Source organism: Typopeltis vanoorti, chromosome 19, assembly GCF_054136105.1.
Source record: "Typopeltis vanoorti isolate ZY-2024b chromosome 19, IOZ_Tvanoo_1.0, whole genome shotgun sequence".
NCBI classification, from domain to species: domain Eukaryota; kingdom Metazoa; phylum Arthropoda; class Arachnida; order Uropygi; family Thelyphonidae; genus Typopeltis; species Typopeltis vanoorti.
In genome coordinates, this window is record NC_143567.1 from 79614489 (window position 1) to 79634417 (window position 19929).

General features: G+C 33.4%; 1 protein-coding gene across 2 annotated transcripts in view; it reads right to left on the reverse strand.

Moving 5' to 3' along the window:
- Positions 1-19929, reverse strand: part of LOC150096281 (transcription factor 12-like) — a 620086-nt gene that overhangs the window by 533356 nt on the left and 66801 nt on the right. For both annotated transcript variants that reach the window (XR_016549910.1, XM_090408842.1), the window contains exons 3-4: positions 12142-12265; positions 2819-2844 (exon numbers count right to left, since the gene is read on the reverse strand). Coding sequence is in view for 1 of the 2 variants with exons in the window: in XM_090408842.1 (XP_090264968.1) it covers positions 2819-2844; positions 12142-12265 (150 nt within the window). In the remaining variant the exon portion in view is untranslated. The remainder of the gene's footprint in view (positions 1-2818; positions 2845-12141; positions 12266-19929) is intronic.

Sequence of the window (19929 nt, forward strand, 5' to 3'; positions counted from 1 at the left end):
TCTCCTACTTATTATTTGGTAAAATATCTTTCAAGACAAAACTTTACTGGAAAAACCACCTCTTATTTCAAAAATAGTTTTGACTTCAACGAAAAAAGTTAAAGATCTTCAACAGTGTGAAATGATGGTTTCCTTTGATGTAGTTTCACTGTTTACAAATATACCACTTCAAGAAACTCTACAGCTTCTACAAATAGATTTCCCTGACAACATTGTCAAATTATTCATGTTTACTATCAATGCCAGTTATTTTACTTGCATAATAAATTATTTCAGCAGATAGAGGGTAATGCAATGGTTAGTTCTATATTGCCTGCTTTGGCTGATCATTTTATAGAGTATTTAGAGGATCGGATTTCTAACATCATTTCTTCTCGATCTTGCATTTGACTACTTTTTGTGGATGACATCTTTGCAATTTGGTCTCACTGTGAAACAGAACTACTTCAATTTCTGGATAAAATTAACTCCATATATACTTGCATCAAGTTCACTACTGAACAAGAATCTAACAACAGTCTCCCATTTTTGGATACTTCAATACATCATAACTCTGCTGGTAATATTGAATTTTCTGTTTACAGGAAGCCATCCTTTACAGGCAGATATATCCATGCATCTTCACATCATCATCATCACCATCCTTCAGAAAAAATAGGTATTATCAAAAGCCTGGTACACTGAGCATGCATAATTTGTTCTTCTGTCTCTTCTATTAGAAGAATTAAATAAAATAAAACTTACTCTATTACTTAACAGATACAGAAAGACCTTGATAGAGAAAATATTCAATAATTATCATCCCTCTTCCAGATTGCAATCTGATGATAAAAGGATCACCATACCCTACCTTAAAAGAACATCTGAACAAAAAGGAAAGGACCCTTCACAGATATGATTTGTATATCACCTTTAAACCAGTTTGGAAGTTGTCATCTTTTTTACTGCCTCAAAGATACATTATCATCTCTATCATTGCCTGGTGTTTATCAAATACCCTGTTCTTCTTACTTTGGACAGACTGGCATTCTGCTACTATTAGAATCCAAGAACATCAAGATTATATAAGATTTTTGGAAACTTACGGTTCAGGCCTTGCTTCTCATGCTGTCAACACTAGGAGAGTTCACTAGAACCGTACCAAGTGGCTACATTACAGTAGGTTCAAATTTGATCATCTATTTTTTGAATTGTGTGAAGCTCTACAGCACCATCCTAATCTTAATTGGACAGGCTGTTTGCCTATCTCTAAGTTTTGGGAAATGATTGCTGTTAATTGTTTATAATATTTTTAAATTAATTAATTAATTATACATCTATAACCACATCTCTGAACTCTAATAGTATTTCCTCCTACTGTACAGCTGTGACCGAGACACATGACATTATATGCATGCTGTATGACTCATTCTTGTATTCAGAATTTAAATGTTGCTACCAGTTCTTCTGCCTTCTTGTTGAATGAAGTTTTAAATACCAAGGTGAGTATTTTTGGCTTTTTTCCTCAGGTTTTTGATTACATGCTGATCAAGTGTTCACTTAAGAAAAATGCAATCTTTGATCATGGTAAAGAGTGGTTTTTCCCCCTCAGAGGTTTCTGTTTAGTCTCTGATGATAACTGTTTGACATGCTAAAAAAATTCCTTAATCAAAAGAACTAATAAAAGATAAATATATCATCCTTAAAGTAGTGCAAAATACCAAAGCAATTCTCATGCTGAAGGCTTCCTCACTTAAACTCTCTGTTACTTTTAAAATTTTAATGGTAAACATTGTTTTTTGGGATATAAAGCGGAAATGGATATTTATTATCCTTTCTTTCAATAAGAGAGTGAACAGGTGGCATCAATGGCAGAAGCATGGAAATATTAATAAGTATAAAATTAATCCAGGATCACAAAGAGGTGTGTTTCATGGATTATTCAAATATGATGCCTCACAGCCACTTTTTCAACACCTATGCTCTATACAAATTAATCAATGCTATGGCATCACATTAATATGTATTTTATTGATCTGATACAACCTACATTAGGTTTACAAACAATAGAATAAAATGGTCTAATTAAAATCAAAATTGAGATGGCCTGGCAAATTTGAGTAAACATCTCAAATAACTCTGGCTCAAAAAATATTCTATCAACATTTACCCAGCCTGATCAATTATATGCATGCCCTTTTATGGAGAAAATGAAGCTAGTAAGTGTTTGTACATAATTACAAAAACAAAATACATCAAAAATGAATACATCAGAAGGGAACATAAGATCATCATCAAGTTTACATTATTAAATGATAAACAGAACAGGAGATGAAAACAGGGGTTGTAAACAAAAATAATAAGGAAAAGAACCAGAGGAAAATCAATATTTACATGGATTTAATAACAATGAGAAAAATTAGAATGACAACAATAAAATGGGAATATTTTTTTTCTTTAAAATAAAGCAAAAAATTTTACATCCACATAATAGGAAAAATACTCTATATATTTATGGTATTTTTATTATTATATGGATACAACTCAACTTATTTCAGATAGAACATCTATAATCAAACTGATATTCCTTTTTTGGATGGATCTTTGTTAGAAATCCTCAACTTCAGGAGATTTTCTCAACATTATATACTTATGTGAAAAATAATTATAAACAAAGTCAATGCGAAAGCAGGTGGGAGGAAGAGAGAGAGAGAGAGAGAGAGAACTATGGTAAGCAATACCAAACTCACGTGTCTACAAACAATGCAAAATTTAAAATTAATGGCTAGGAGAAATGTCTTTAAAGGAATAAATTATCATAATAAACTGAATTACTTACATCTCTTTTTCTTTTATTGACTGGACCTAAACAAAGAAGAAAGTTATTTATTTTTTATGTATGGAAGTGCTTAGGGTTAATTGTAATTAATCATATAAAATACTATGCTTTATAATAACAAAATTCCAAATTAAACCCTTTTAATTTTAACTAGGCATCTGTATAGAGTCACAAAACTTATTCTGAAAGGCTCATGCTAACCATCAATCAAACATTAACATCTTTTTTTAAACCTACTAAGAGTGCACTCATAGCTACCTCCAAGACCTCAATCCATTCATTTATTCCCATCTCCAAGAATTAAAGCACGGTTCTCATATTCCAGCTAACTACAATTTACTCAACTTTCTGGGGTTACTTGTTCTTTCACCTCCAACCACAAACCATCAATGCATTTCAGAGGAATTTCACAGACCTGACACCATCCACCATCTTTCATCTTGTCACCAATCTTTGAATTCCCTCCATGATTCATTTATCATCAAGAAATCTGAAATCTTTGCAATTGAATCTATGAAATTTTGCAATCAAATTTGAGCTGTAATCAAAATGTGTTCATATCAAAATCTTATAATGAGGGACAATCTCCTGCTTGCCAGTCATGTTTTTGAACATCCAAGTGATCCTTTGTGCCATCTTGTCTACAGACCTGTTAATTTCTTGAAGTCAACACACAGCCCAAAGTAATCTTTTCAGATTACTTTTCATCCTAAAATGCAATATTTTACACTTTGATACACTCAACTTGCAAGATCTCTGCATCACTTTTATTTACCACTGTTGGCCCCCAATTTAGCATCATCAGCAAAATGAGTATCAGATTATTCCCAATATCATTAATCTACAATTAAATAACAAGGAACCAAGTGCAGAGGCATGTAACACACCAATCATTACCTTGCTTCTACTCCACTATATACTACTCATTGATGTCCCTCAGCCAATCTCTTATTCATGACTAGTTATATATCCATTCCCATATGGTCCATTTTCTTAAAAGATTTCTCTGTTAACTGCCACTTTATTACAGAAGGTAAGCAGATGACTAAGACAGATCCCCTGCCTCACTCTTCTCACAAAACGTTGCTGCTCCTCATGGTGTATTACATTTCTACTATCCAATCCTGAACTTTTGCATGATTTAGTGGCATTTACCAGATAACTTGTGAAAAAAAGAATTAATGAACATCAATATTATATCGAATACATGAAACCTCAAAAGTCTGGTCTGGCACAACATAGTATTGACACTAAACACAGTATCCAGTGGGATGAAGCTCATCTTCTCCATAGAAGCAGGTTTAAATATTAATGCCTTTTCAAAGAAAGTTGTGAAGCCCTTTTACATTGGCCAAATCTGAATCAGAGCAATTGTCTCTCTCTCTCTCTCTCTCCCCCAAAAGTGTGGGAGATTCTTATTTTATGTAACCATCAAAAATAGTTTTTAATAATATTATTTATTAATATTAATTTCTAGCATGCAACAGTTTTTAATTGGTAAATCACCAGCTGCTGTATGTATCTTATATCCCAATTTGCTTGTTTCTACGCACTGATGATGTACTGTTATTTTCAGTACAAAATATCTGTATACTTTCATTTCATTAAAGTTAATTACTGTGGTTATTGTGTAATTTATAATATTATTGTTTAGCTTTTTAAGCTAAACAATATTATATTATAATAATGACAACAATAATTATTATAACTAAAGCTAATGGTATGCCACCGATAAAAAAGCAAACAGAAAGCAAAAAAAAATCAAAATCTTCCTGTTTTCCCTTGCATGTTAAGCTCAGTGGCATCATGGCCAAGTAACATGGCTTCTCTGAAACCTAATGAATTTGAAACTTATTTAACACTGATATCAAAACAGATTCCTCAAGGGTGAAATGGCTTTTATAATCTCACACACCAACCATTCATAAGAAAAGTACTGAAATGCCAACCTGAGTGATTATGCTAAATTAATACCTTCCAAATATTTAACCAGAATATAAATTTCACAATCAATATGAGATCTCATCAAGAAAAGAAAGTTGGAGAAACAAAGAGATATATATGGACTGAAGAATATAAGAAACTACACAGAGAAGTCAGAAAACACATTAGGCAGGACAAAAAAGATAAATATTATGCTATGAAATGTGAAAAGATAGAGTTCCAGATGAGGAGGCACAATTACAAAGGATGTCTGGGATTAGTTTGTGAGCTTAAGCCCAAGTTTAATTCCAAAGTGAATGTTATCAAGGATTGGAATGGATCAATGAAGAACTGTACAGCACAGAGGATGAGGAACATTTGGAAGAGATCCTTCCCACTAGAATCTTGAATTGGAAATGCCACTTAGCATGAGGTTGAAAGAGCAGTTAAAGAACTTAATAACAATAAGGCCTCAGGTGCAGATGGAATCCAGTATGAGTTAAGGTCACAGGGGGATGGTGGGATAACAGTGTTTCATATTGATTATAAAAATATGGGAGACAGGAGTATGGCCTAGAAACTAGATGAAGTCCATATTTATACCACTGCACAAGAAGGGAGATATGAAAGACTGCAAGAACTATAGAACTATTACTTTAATATGTCATGCAAGCAAGCAAGATTCAACTGAAGATTAATTTAAACAGGATTAAAATCATGCCTGAAGAACATTAGGTTTCAGGAAAGACAAGAGGACTAGACTTCCTTTGGTAATGTGCTTCATAGACCACTCAAAAACTTTGGATTGTGCTCATCACAAAATTATGGAAGGTAATGAAAGTAATGGGTTTTAGTTAATGCATTATGACACAGTAAGAACAGGTGCTGAATTAACTAACTGACTTCAAATAGGCAAGGATGCCTACTTTCTCCTTACCCTGTTTAATAACTATGCTGAGAACATCATGTGTAGTACTAGATGGGGCTGAAGAAGAAACCATGATATGTGGCAGATAAGTGAGCAATCTGTGATACATTGATGATACAGTACACTTCTGTAACGGCATTGAAGAACTAGGATAAACCTTAATGGAAAAATAACTGAAGAAGTCAGTTATTTTTCCATTAAGTTTGAGTACTTGGGATCCATTATCAATGAGAAAATTGCTGTTTAGAAGACATCAGAAAAAGATGACAAATAACTAGAATAATAGTCAGGGATGTCGCTAAAGTCTGGAAGGCCAGCTCTACCACTAGAGGAACAAAATTGATGATTCTGGATGCAGCTTTTTTTATTTATTTATTTTTTTAAGTAGCTACTTATGGATGTGAAACTTAGAACTTAAAAAAGAAGTCTGACAGGAAAAAAAGGAAGCTACTTTTTCTGAGATATAGTGTTACAAAATGGTGTAAGTGTTGTCTGAAAAAGGGTTATTTGAGTGACCATACGGAATCTGCTAATGCCCAGTGAAATCACGGATGGGCTCCAAAAATAATTGTAAAACTTTAAAACTTCTTAAGAGCAATGACAGAAGAAAGTTGAAATACTCTGGATCCACAAATTGGAAGGAGGACTTCTCAAAACAATAAAAGAGATAAGAGATGGATGGCATATCTGGAGTGACCAGTCTTCAGAGAGTTAACACCTCAATAAAAGCCTACAACAAGTTCATGTGGTAAGAATTCATGTGGCACATCACCATGCTGTATGGTGATGTGAAACACGAGCAGCATCTGCTGATGTCCGATGAAATTATAGATGAAATACTTATCCAGAGCATCCTTCATTCTGCATAACAGATTTGCCTTTACAATACTTACCAAAAGTTTATTCTAGTGACTGACTCTGGTAGTAAGGCTTATACGTTGGTTATTCGTAATGATATTATTTAAGGAAATTACAAAGTATGCTATATATTAATTAGAATAACTTTTAATTAATATTTCCAACATTTTAGCAAAGTCAAATTGTCACCATCAAGGAACAATGAACAGAGGGATATGTGTAGTGCCTGTGTACAGACACTACAAATAAAATGTATCTAAGGGTATATTTTAAAAGTTTTTAAGTCTTGCATTTAGAGAGAAAAAAAATGGCATTTGAAATCATAAAGGGCCATGGAGAGGCAAATGTGGTTAGAACAAAATGGCAGGTGCTAGAATTTAATTTTTCTTTTGTTCTTTCTTTTTTACAATGCAGCTTCTTTGACATTTTTTTTCATAATAAAGGGAAATTAAGTCGAGATCAAATTTGCTCTTCTCAAGTACAATGTGCCTGAAAAATTATCTATTTCAATTGTAAATTCAAATTTAGAAATTTTTTTTTAGTGGTTCACTCATAAAGATGGATTAGAAATTCCCAAAGACATACTTATGATAAAAGCAAAGGCAGCAGAACCGACACTTTTAACTGAACAGCAAGAGGTTTCAGACATAGCAACAGATAGCTCAATACATTTATAGGAAGGTAAAAAGATATAAATTACATTGGTTAAGTGTAACATTACATACCATTTCAGAAGAATTTTCATGTGTAAGCAAAGAAACTGTGAATGACTGGTAATTAGCTATTACAGCATACTAAAACAATGTGTGCCAAAGAGACATTCATAATGCCATCTTATATTTGAATCTATTATCAGATAAAAACCTTGGGCTGCAAAGAATGATTCTTGCAAAGGTGGAAAATGCAGTAAGAGGGAAGCACTTGAATCTTTTGCTATGAATAAATATGGGCAGTAGTGATGAAATCTGGCTACTGCAAATTAGGAAGTCTGCCAGTCCACAAGCCTTCCGGAATGCTCACCACATCCCACAGACATTTGAAGTCATGGATTTATATCATTGCGCTGGAATTTTTTCTTATTTAAAATATCATTTGAACATATGACCTTATGAAATTGTGAGACTACTGATTTTATGTGCTCTGCTAATATCCATCTTCTCCAAGACTTTTATTATTCTTTGCTGACTTGAGGACTTTTCATAATTCTTCTATCACAATGGATGGTTCTGTATCTGTTTCCTTGCCTGTGTATAGGTCCATATAAAACTCACTACATATTTTCATTATTTCTTCTCTATTATATTGTACTATTCCTTGCTTATTTTTCAATTTTGGAATCCATTTTATCCTTCCATGTAACCCTTGTTGTAGTTTTTGATTTCTTTTCTAACTTTTGCATTTCCGTAAATTCTAGATTATCATTGTTACTTCTATGTCTCCTTTTTCTTAATTCTTTCCTGGGAATCAAAAAATTATCCTTTTTTTTGATTAGATCAAGAGTCTGTAAATTAAGTTTTTCTCCAGAAGTTTTATTTGCTCATCATCAATTTCCTGATATGTATCCTCAAGGAGTGTTCAGTTTACTGACAGCACTACATGTTAATTTTAAATTATTATTATTATCTTATTAACAATTTTCCTCCAAATTAGTCTATTATTTGTGAGTACTCCAATATTGTCATTTCTGACTGAATCAATCCACACAGATCTTGATCTTCCACTGGATATCTTTCCTGCCATCTTGGCATTAAACAGCTGTTTCGCTAACCCTCCCTCACCAATTCCATTTAAGTGGCCACACCACCTTAGATTAACTCTACTGACACATTCTTGAATGCTAATAATGTCAGGTTCCTTTCTAATATCTTGACTTTTAATATGATTCTACCACTGATGCCATTGGTTCATTCCCCAATTTTTTCAGAAACTCTCATATTTGTGATCTCTAGTTTTTGATCAGGTGCTTTATTTCTAACCCAACTCTCAGATCCATAACTTAAAATTAGTTTGAACACTGTCTTGTATACTGCTAGTTTGGTGTTTTGGCTAATTTCTCTCTTATTCTATATAAGTTTATTCAACTGGCTACCCACCATACCAGCTTTGCTTACTTTGTTGTCTATTTTCAGATTTAACTTGCCATCTTTACTAAAAACTGTGCCTAAATAGCTGAAATATTTTACTTGTTCTATAGGATCTCATTCTGAATGCAGCTGAAATTTTCTATGCTCCTGTCTATTTTCATAGTTTTGGCCTTTTTATTGCTGATTTTCATGTAAATTTGGTCAGAGAATCTATTATAAAATTTAGTCAGAGAATCTAGCAGAGTTGCACTAGATTGTTTAGGACATCATCATCTGAATAAAGCAAAGAGCTAAGTTTGACATCTCTAATTCTAATATCAGGCCTAATGTCACTTTCTTTCATAATGTGATCCATATAGATGATGAATAAGAGTAGAGATAATGTGCATCCTGTTTTACCCCTGATTTTATGTCAAACCATCTTCCTGTATTTCCTTCAATTCTGGCTGACAACTTAAATGTAAACTATGTATTATTCTGTATGATGTTCCATTCACCCCATATAATTGCAATGTTTTGAAAAGCTTTTCTCTGGGCACCTTGTTGTATGCCTTTTCTAGATCTATAAAACTTAAATACAGATCCTAGTCATATTTCCACGATTTCTCAACCACTGGTCTTAAAGTGAAAATCTGATCTTGACAACCTCTAATTGGCCTGAACCCAGCTTGTTCTTCTCTAAATTTCTCTTCCACAATCTTTCTCAACCTCTTTTCAAGTATGTTTACATAAATCTTATCTGGAGCACTTAGTAGAGAAATTCCTCTGTAATTCTCACATTCAGCTTTATTCCTTTTTTTATAGATAGGTCCTATGAGAGCTCTACTCCAATCATTGGGAATCTGATCTTCCCTTCTGACCAGACCCTCTGAATTATGCAGTGTAGCCACTGCAAAACTTTTATACTTCCATACTTGAACATTTCTGGTTGTATATCATCTACTTCAGCTGCCTTTCCATATTTCAAGTTTTTGAAATCATGTTTCATCATGTTTCAACATGATGAAACATGGTGTTAGTAATGACTAGTCCGGTCCTGAGCAGAAATATAATAAATACTTACCGTTATTATTAGCTTTGTCCTTTTCTCAAAATGTTCCTATATATGTGGTGGGATTCATTTCCTACTCTGCCATTCAGATCTCCAACAAGGACCACTTTTTCCATTTTGTTTATGTCAGCTGCCTGTTCTAATGACAGGCAGCTGACATAAAAAAAAATTCTGACATAAAAAAATTCTTTCGCTTCTTCATTAGAAGAACCTTCTGTGGGACCATAGGCACAAATAAGTTTCGTTGTCCATTTCCCCATTTTGAAGTTTGTCTACATAACTCAACTTGAAATGCCTTCCAATCAAGAAGTTTATCTTCATGTTTGGTATTGAATGCAATAACTACTCCTTCCTTTCCTTATTGCTAAAAATAACATCCTGTTGATAATGATTTCTTAACCTTCTCTCTGCATACAGGGGTGCAAACACACCCCAGGCTAATAAAAACATAAATAAAAAGTTGCCAAATGGAAAATTTCCAAAGTTTTCTTAGGAATGCTATCTGTGATATGTTTCACACACAATTTGAAAAAAATTTCATTCAAATCAGTGAATTTGAATGTTGTAGTAGTAAGGCTTCAAAGCACCTGAGCGCTTAACCATATACAGGGATATACATGCACCCTGATATTCTCCATACAAAAACCGGTTTTGGTAAGCAGCTGCATTAGTATTTTTACATAGTTTGTTTTGTATTTACATTCTTGTTGACTGAAATATATATTTTTTGCTTTGCTACTAGCTTTAAAACTATGTATGATTCTTGTATGAGCATGTATATTTATCTTCGTTTTTAGTCATTTTTCGCTAGTAAGTTTATAAGTTTGTTTTGTGATATCTTTATTTTATTGTTGTAGTTTTTACAGAATTTTTTTTCTGTGGATATTTTAGATAATTATGACAGGAAGAAAAAGACATTGTACCAGTTCCGAGTTGAGAGATCTTTTAGAGGAAGTGTCGTCAGTTGCTTCATCAAATATGCCAAGCGATGATGATGATGATGATTCATATGTGGAATTAGAAAATTATATTTGTGATGGCGATTTATCAGCTTTTGACAATGTTGCTGAAGAATATATACCACAATTAGATGAAGAACTAAGAGAAGAAGAAGCAAATGCAGAATCTATAGCTATTGTGGATGCGTCAGCTGCTGGTTCTTCTGCTGAGAATATCCCAGAAAATGTTGTTGTGTATCCAAATAGAAACTCAAAAATGAACAGAAGATGGACCAATGTTCCTCCTGATGTACATAAAGTTCCTGACTTTCAGGTATTTTGAGAAAGAGAAGGAATTGGCAGAGCAATAAAAACTCAAAATCTACACTTCGCAATGGACTGTTTCAAACAAATAATTCCTGAAACAATTATAAACATGATTGTGTGTCAAACTAGTAGAAAAGACAGAGATCATTACGATGCATCCAGAAATCAACAGCAATACAAACGACTTTGTATGTGGTATGATACTGATGCTGATGAAATCTATACTATGATTGGCATTCTAATATATGCTGGAATGCAGAAGAATTGGAATGAATGGATGATCGAGCTCTGGGAGAAAGACAAATGCATGAACACTGAAATTCATGATGATGAAGAAATTATTCACACCAATTCTGACGATGCATCTTAAATTTATTTTTTTTTATTTATACAAAATTTTTTAATTTTTATATTTTAAATTAAATTTTTTAATTTTTTATACTTATCTTCTTAAAAATCAATAAAATTTCATTGCAAATACTTATGCAGCCAAAGTTTTTTCTTTACATTTTGTACTGAAAATGCATGGGGTGTAATTACACCCCTGTACATGGTTAACGTTAAAATATTTGTACACAGAGAGAAGGTTAAACTTTTAGTAACTTCTGTTACTGTTGAAGCTATTTCTGACATTCTATCAGATAAGCCTGATTTATTCATACTTTTTCCCTTCAACTTTTCTTTCATTATTTCCTCAAATTTTTCTTTATACTTTATTATATCATCACTTTCTAGTGTGGGTTTTTCATTAACAATTTCAATTTCCACCTCTTGATGTTTATTTTTTTCACTGATTTCACTAGCCTACGATCAATACCAAAATTAAACTAGCTGATACCAGATACATCTAGTATTTCCATGTTGTTCACTATAATATAATCAATTTCATTGAAAGCTTCTCTATTTGTTGATCTCCAGATCCATTTTCAATTAGTTTGAACACTTATAGGTGCTCAAATCTCATGGCTGCATGGACTTGTGAGAATGTCTTTAGGATAGTAGATTATTTCATCACCTATTATTAGACCATCATACTGCTCACTGGAGACTCAATTTGGCTTGAAAAATTACCATGTTTGATCTCAAGAGCATGATTCCCAGATCATCTAACCTTTAGCAAAACATGGTACTTAAAATAATAATAATAAACAAGACTTAAGTACTAAGTCACCACCACAATGTAAACCAAAAAATGAACTTTTTAATAAATGTACCTCTGCTTGCATCACCAGGTAATAACCTTTGCTGTGCAGCTGTTGCTGTTGTTCCATACTGAAAATATGCAGCATCAGCAGAAGATAAAGGGTCTGCTGATCCTTGAAAACTATTTAAACATTCCTGAAAGAATAATTCAAAAGTTATAAGTTTTTAACAGAAGTTTTAACGTGAAATATTAATGGTTATATTTCACGTGCATAACCATCATTATTAATAATATATTTCAATTTATGCAAAGGATGCTGAAAACAACATTATTACAGAATATGACAAGCAACAAACTTTCAAATTTCTTTGGTTAGTGGCATGAGTATAAGCTTAAAACAAAATGATACAAATATCAGAATTTCCTACATAACTGCAAACAAAAAAATGAAATGGATATATGCAGTCACCCATTATATGCATCTGAGTTTGAAGGAAGATCCCTATACATACATACTACATGATACCTACATAAGGAGGAGAAACACTCTATATTACTGTATTGCACATCAAACCAAATATATCAGATAGCAGCAAAACTCATTTTCTTTGAGAAATGACACAGAATCCTAATTTCTATAAACACAGAAGGGCTCGTAACCAAACAGCAAATATTATGTAAGCTTGTTTTGTCTTGAAGTTAATTAAATTAACCCTCACAAACACTAAACATTTCATCCTTAAAGCCTTATTTCATAACACTAGTTAATAAAATATATAAATTATATATAAATATATAAATTATATAATATTATATAAATTATATAAAATATATAAATTAAATTAATAATAAAAAATTAATAAAATAAAATAATACTAGTTATTTCATATGCATCTCAATATATCAGGTTGATAGCTAAATGCTATCAACCTGTTATGTGCAACATTGAACTACCTCTTCAATGGATGAAGAAACTCAGGTGTAATAAGGAGGTATGAGAGCTGTTGCACAAACTACATAAGAATTCAGCAACAGGGGCTGATGAGATATCAGCCAGTTCAGCTGAACTGGCTATTCCTTTAACCAGGCTATATAATTCGAGTCTCAGAACAGGGAAGATTCTGCAGGAGTGGAAAGAATGTATGGTAATTCCATTGCACAAGGGCGATGCAAAGACCAATGTATCCAACTGTCAACCAATCGTATCTTAGGAGTGGTGGTAAAAATTTTGGAAAAGTTGGTTAGGACTTGCATTCAGAAATGGGTTGACAGAGAATCTCTACTTTGCAATGAACAGCATGGGTTTACTAAGGGAAGGTCATGTTTTAGCAACTTGCTCATATTCTATAATAATGTCACCATCGAACTAGACAAGAGGAATGGATATACGATGATACTTTTGGATTTTGCTAATGCTTTTGACAGAATACAGCATGGAAGTCTGTTGCATAGATTGGAGAATATGGGGTTGGATTATAAAATATTAGTGTGGATAAGAGAATGGCTAACTGACAAATATCAAAAAGTAGTATATGGGAGGTATGAGTCTGCAAGATTAAAGGTAACTGGTGATGTACCACAAGGTTCTGTACATTAATGACATTGGGAAGGATGTGATAGGTGACATACAGCTATTTGCTGGTGATGAAGCAAAGATAGGTAGGGTAATCAGGAAGGCTGCTGTTATGCAGTACTCGCAGAATGATTTGAATAAGCTGGAATTGTGGGCATGGGAAAATGGATTTCAATGTCACTAAATGTAAACACTTTGGCATGATTAGATAACCAATGTCATATTATATTGGAGGGATTATGTAGAAGAAACTCACCAAGCTAGGGGGTCTTGCAGTGTTAGTAGATAGGAAATTGAAGTTCAGAGGACATGTGGAAAAGATTGCAAATACAACTCAAAAGGCAACTGCAATGCTGAAACAAACTTTCACATATAAAGATAATGAGGTTATTTTGCTTTACAATTCCTAATAAGACCTCATTTAGACTCATTTAGTGTGCAGGTCTGGTCTCTGTTGTGATTCTGATACAGTGGAGAGAGAGAGAGAGAGAGAGAGTGCAAAGGAAAGTGTTAAAAATGATATCAGGATTGTGGAATACTGATAATGAATACAGACAGAGAATTTGCAGCCTGCAGACACTAGCAAAAAAGAGAAAGATGGGTGATATGATTGAGACTTACAAACTTCTGAAAGTGTCACACAAGATTTCAGTTGATGGAATTTTCTATTTTATGGAGAGTAGGGAAAGGACGAGAGGACATCCTTTGAAGCTGAAAATGAATACTGATAAGAAAGGGGTGAGATCTAGATTTTTCTCTCATAGAGTGATGTGTGAGTGGAATGGATTGCCATCGGATGTTGTCTGTGCAAGCAGTGTAAATGAATTCAAGAACAAGTATGATAGCTGATGTGTGTAGTATGTGGCCTTCCTTGATGAGTCCATGACTCCATGGAGGTCTCTCTCTTAATAATAATAATAATGGGACAAACATATTCCATCATATCTTGGCAAGAATGTAGTAATTAAGGTTGCACTGATGAGAACTCAATAAAAGTCGAAATCAGTCTGGGTAGTGGCCCTTCCCATAATGCATAGCATTATACACACACCTAAAAGGATGTGTGCTTTACATATTAGATATTGTTCAGTGATTCTAATACTTACAAATAAATCACAATAGATCCTACCTCTAGTATTATAAAACTAAATTAAAGATGTCAAGAAATTATATTCTTATTTAATCCTTTATCCAAGTGTAAGCAAATTTTGCGAATGACAGTATCTTCACGACTAGGCTACTTATATAAAGAGGCTAATGACTTAACATTAATACTAAGGCAATTAATGCTAAGTCATTGGCCTCTTTATATAAGTAGCCTAGTCGTGAAGATACTGTCATTCGAAAAGTTTGCTTACACTTGGATAAAGGATTAAATAAGAATATAATTTCTTGACATCTTTAATTTAGTTTTATAATACTAGAGGTAGGATCCATTGTTTGTGATTTATTTGTAAGTATTAGAATCACTGAACAATATCACATATTTGAGGAGTTGTTAGTTGGAATTTCGGTTAAGGAAAAATGGCAGAGAAAACTGAAGTTCTTCTATCTTTTAAAACAGAAATTGCCATTTTTTTTTAGAGTGTGAATTACATCTAATTTTTGGAAGAGATAGTAAAAAAGATGATAAAATGATCCCTTCTAGGTTTATAAGATGGGGGGGGGGGAAGTAGTTTATCTGCACTTTCTAATTCTAATGTGAATCAGATTTTTGGATGGAACACATTGAGAGAATGAAGAAATTTGTGTCAATAGGATACATCATGTTTCCAAACTACAAGAATGTTATCAGCATACCCCCCCCCCCCACACACACACCAGATAGCATGTTCTGGGTCAGCTTAACAGATACCATGCCACTGACACTTTAAAGCATCAAATCAATATTTGTGTTGTGCCACTGATGGTTTACAACATTAAACTGGTATTTGCATATGTGCTGCTGCTAAGCACTGCAAGACTCACATGTTTCTATGCTGCACAACTCAGTCTGTCCTGGGAAGTCAAATCTTTTAGATGTGTAGGCAATGGGCAAAATCACTCTAAATGGCCTGGAGACAATTCTGTCATAAATGAGTGACCGTGAAAGTGTTAAGTAAGAAACTGTTTTTTCAAAGTTTTCCATGAAGAAATAGCAGAAGAGGGAGACATGAGCTTCTCATTCCCAGACCAAAAAGTTACTTGTAAAATTAATTCCATTTAAAGAAGATGAACCACAAGCAGGGTCATCACAAACTCCTTTGTATCAAAATATGCAAAGTATCACAAATTCCTTTGCCAAAAATCCATATGGGAACCTAAGATACATTAGAGATCTCATGTTAAACAACTGTCTCCAGATGTAAACTGAATGGCTTTGAAATCTAGGAATACATATAAGCAGACATGCTACATTTACTAATATCGAATTTAAGAATCATATTAAGAAACATAGCCTTTGTATAAGCCTCCTTGATATGCCCAATGGGAATCTGAGATATATTAGAAGTCTCTACATAAACTAGAGAATGGTTTTGGAAACTATTAATAAAAAAATGGCTGAATGCAACATTTAACAATCAAATTTAAAGAAAATAATAAAAATTGTCTTTTATTCTTCAATAATATATTTTATCAAATTTTTCATATCTTTATTTTTACAAAATGTTGTGCTATTTGCTACAGCTTTAGACTTCCCTATCTATACATGCAAGAAAAACCTGTAACAAAAATGCAAATCCTTCCTTGGTCTGAATAAGTTATATAAAAAGGAAAACAATATTACTTCAATATCATTATCATCATTGTCGACATCCAAATGGGGATCTAACAGCATAACATAAGGTTCTTGCAAACAGAACCTATTAGCCTCTCCATCTCAACTCCATACTAACCTGAACTAGGTGGACCCTGTTAAGTCGAGCAGCCTAATGGAAGGTTGGGTCAAATCCTAGTAGAAAGTTGGGTCAGTGAGCAGACACGTAATGGAGGGCTAAGTAAGGATAGTATTCTAGCACCACACTGGAATACTTACCAGCTGGATAGTATTAGGACAGGACAGCATCTAAATGATGGCAGCAGAACCAATTTGGTCAACAGTGGCATCCACAGCCTTAGTTATTGTCCTCCACACTTCAGAACCTGGTCAGAAGTGGGCTATTTAACCAAAGCAGAGATGGTAACTTCTCAGAGGTAGTCACCCCCCCCCTCCATACTGTGCAGCTCTTGCAAGACAAACCAAACGTAGTAGTTTTGACTCTTTGAAAGCAGATAGTGCTAAGAATCTTGCAGATGGTAGAAATATTTGACCTTGTGACTTGGAACATTCAACATGAGAGCTCTAACTAAGGACTTTCAAGTTTTTCTGAAAGAGACCAAGCTAAAATTTGATTATATGTCAATATGTGAAACAAAAAGAGAAGCTATCCTGATTGCAGAATGAAATAATTATCAGGTATTCCTAGGTGAACACATCCAGAAAACAATGCTGGTGTAGTCAGATTCATAACTGGACTAAAACAAACAAAAATGTCTTATCTTGCAACATTTGATCAGAAAGAGTAAGAAAACTGATTGTTCAAGTGGGCCACCAAACAGAAACATTAAAAAGAATAGTCTGCTATGCACCAACTTCCCAGATGACAATGAAACAATAGATTTATACAAGCAAATAGAAGACAGCTTAAAAGACAAAAACATGTATATAGTAGTATGTGGAAATTTCAATGTAAAAATTGAGCCAGGTTGGAGAGAAATATGTGGGGCCAATGGGAATAGAAGACAGAAATGAAAAAATAGAGCATCTGGCAGAATTTGCTAAAGCAGATGCTTTATATAATAAATACTTTCTTTAAAAGTGTTCTGGAAGAAGGCAGAAAACATGGAGATCTCCAAATGGTATAAAAGAAAAGAAACTGAGTACATTACGATAGGTTGCAAAAGAATTGTAAAATACTGAGGAACAACAGGGAAAAACATACTGTGGTAGATGCTCAGATCACAGACCAAAAAGAGACATTCTTCATGTAGACAAACGACAGGAAGCAAAAATACAAGCAACATAAAAAACCATAAGCAACAACAACAACAACAAAAAAAAAAAAATGTACTGACAGGAAGGGTTTGGTAAATTAGTCGAGCAAATTGACTGGAGTTTGAAAAAAGACAGAGATAAAGGCATAGCTAAATTCAACCACAAAATAAAACAATGTAAAACACAGGAGAATTTGAAACAGAAAAGAATTACATGGGGCATCTCAGCCAAAAACTCTTGAACTGCTAGATAAAAGAAGAGAGCTAAAAGATTCAGGTCATACACATTTAGAATGTATAATGATTAGCAAGTTACTGAAAATAAAGATACAAGATGATTAGATCAAATTTAGAATAAATAAATTATAAGAGACACCTGAAAAACAAAGAAGCCTAAAAAAAGGTAACAATATCAGGAAAACAAACAACAGAAATGGAAAAAAATTTTCAGAACTACACAGTAAGCAAGCAATACTCATCCACACAAAATGTCATTGCAATATAGCTTAACTGAGTATAAAGAAGCACCCAAAATAATGCCAGAAGAGGTATAATATGCAGTCAATCGGATGAAAGTAAACAGAGCACCAGGAAAAGATGAAATAAGAATAGATGATATCAAGGCACGAGGAAATATTCTTTATAAAACTTTGGCAAGGTTCGCTTTGTACCTAAAGGTTGGTTGGTGTTTTATGGCACAAGGATGACTGTGGTCATACTATGCCAAGTAAGTTATCAGAGCAGTATACAAGTTAAGAAAATAGTAAAATATGACATAAATGAATATAGATAAAAATGTATATAAATTATTATTATGTTAAATTTTTTCTTGACAATTATTCATAAGACTATTACACTTTTTTATATAATCTTTATCAAGTAGCTTTATTTTATCCTCCTACATGTTTCGCCAATCTGTTTCTATTGGCATCCTCAGGGAATACAAACTAGTAAGCTAAAATGAAAGTTACAGACTAGGTTATAACCGATGGTTCTAAATCATACAAAAAATTGGTATTGTGCGTGACAATGTGCGTGTCTCGTTAACGTGATTTATTCGTAATGGCTCATGACGTAATTGTTATGAAAGTTCATTTCTTTGATGTTTAATGATCTGATAAAAGTTTTCCAAATTTCTGGTAAAATTAGACCTTGATTCTTGTTTAGGTTTTCAGTTTTACGGACGACTGTAGCTGCTTCTTTAAAGGTTCTAGAATGGTAGTTATCTTCTATGTATGGCATAAGGCTCTTATCCCACTCAATGTGATGGTTAGTAGAGGCAAAGTGGCATGAAAGGCCTGAAATAAAAAACATCCCTATTTTTGAAGAGGATATACTAGCAAGCCTGGACATCACATCTCTGTTTACTAACATTCCAGTGGTTGAGGTCATCAACATCTTAGACAAATTGTTCCCAAGAGACATTGCTACTTTGTTCAATCACTGTTTAACTTCTAACTATTTCATTTGGCAAAAAACGATCTACAAACAACTCACTGGATTAGCTATGGGTAGCCCCCTCTCACCTCCTTGTGCTGACTTATTCATGGAAGATCTAGAGAAAAAAATCTTAACCCAGATCTTTCCAAAACCGAAAATTTGGTACAGATATGTAGATGACATCTTTATCATTTGAGATCATTCTAAAGAAGAACTAATGAATTACCTCAACCAAATCAATAGTTTCCACAATACCATCAAATTCACATTAGAAATGGAAAAAGATAAAAAACTGCCATTCCTTGACATTTTAATAAAGAAACAATCCAATAATAGTACGAACCTATCTGTATACAGAAAACCTACAAATACTGGACGTTACCTCCATTTCAACTCAGCTCATCACATATCTCAGAAACTTAGCATTATCCATAGTCTCAAGAAAAGAGCTATACAGTATACGACAGATAAGGATGACTTACTAACGGAATTAACCACAATATCTAGAGAACTTTCTTTAAATGTTTACCCAAAAAGACTCTATAACAAGATTCTATTTACTGATATACCACATCGACAACGTGATGACATCCAATATATCAGTACAATTACGATTCCTTTTGTCAACAACCTTTCCAAAAAATCAGCTAACCTTTTAAAACCACATAGGACCAGAGTGGCATTCAAACCAATCAACACTATTCGGAAATTTTTAAGATCACCGAAAGATCCTCACCAATTCTACAAGTACTCTGGAGTATATAATATTCCTTGCTCGTGTGGTATTAATTAAGTAGGTCAGACATCTAGAAGCTTTGAAACGAGAAAGAA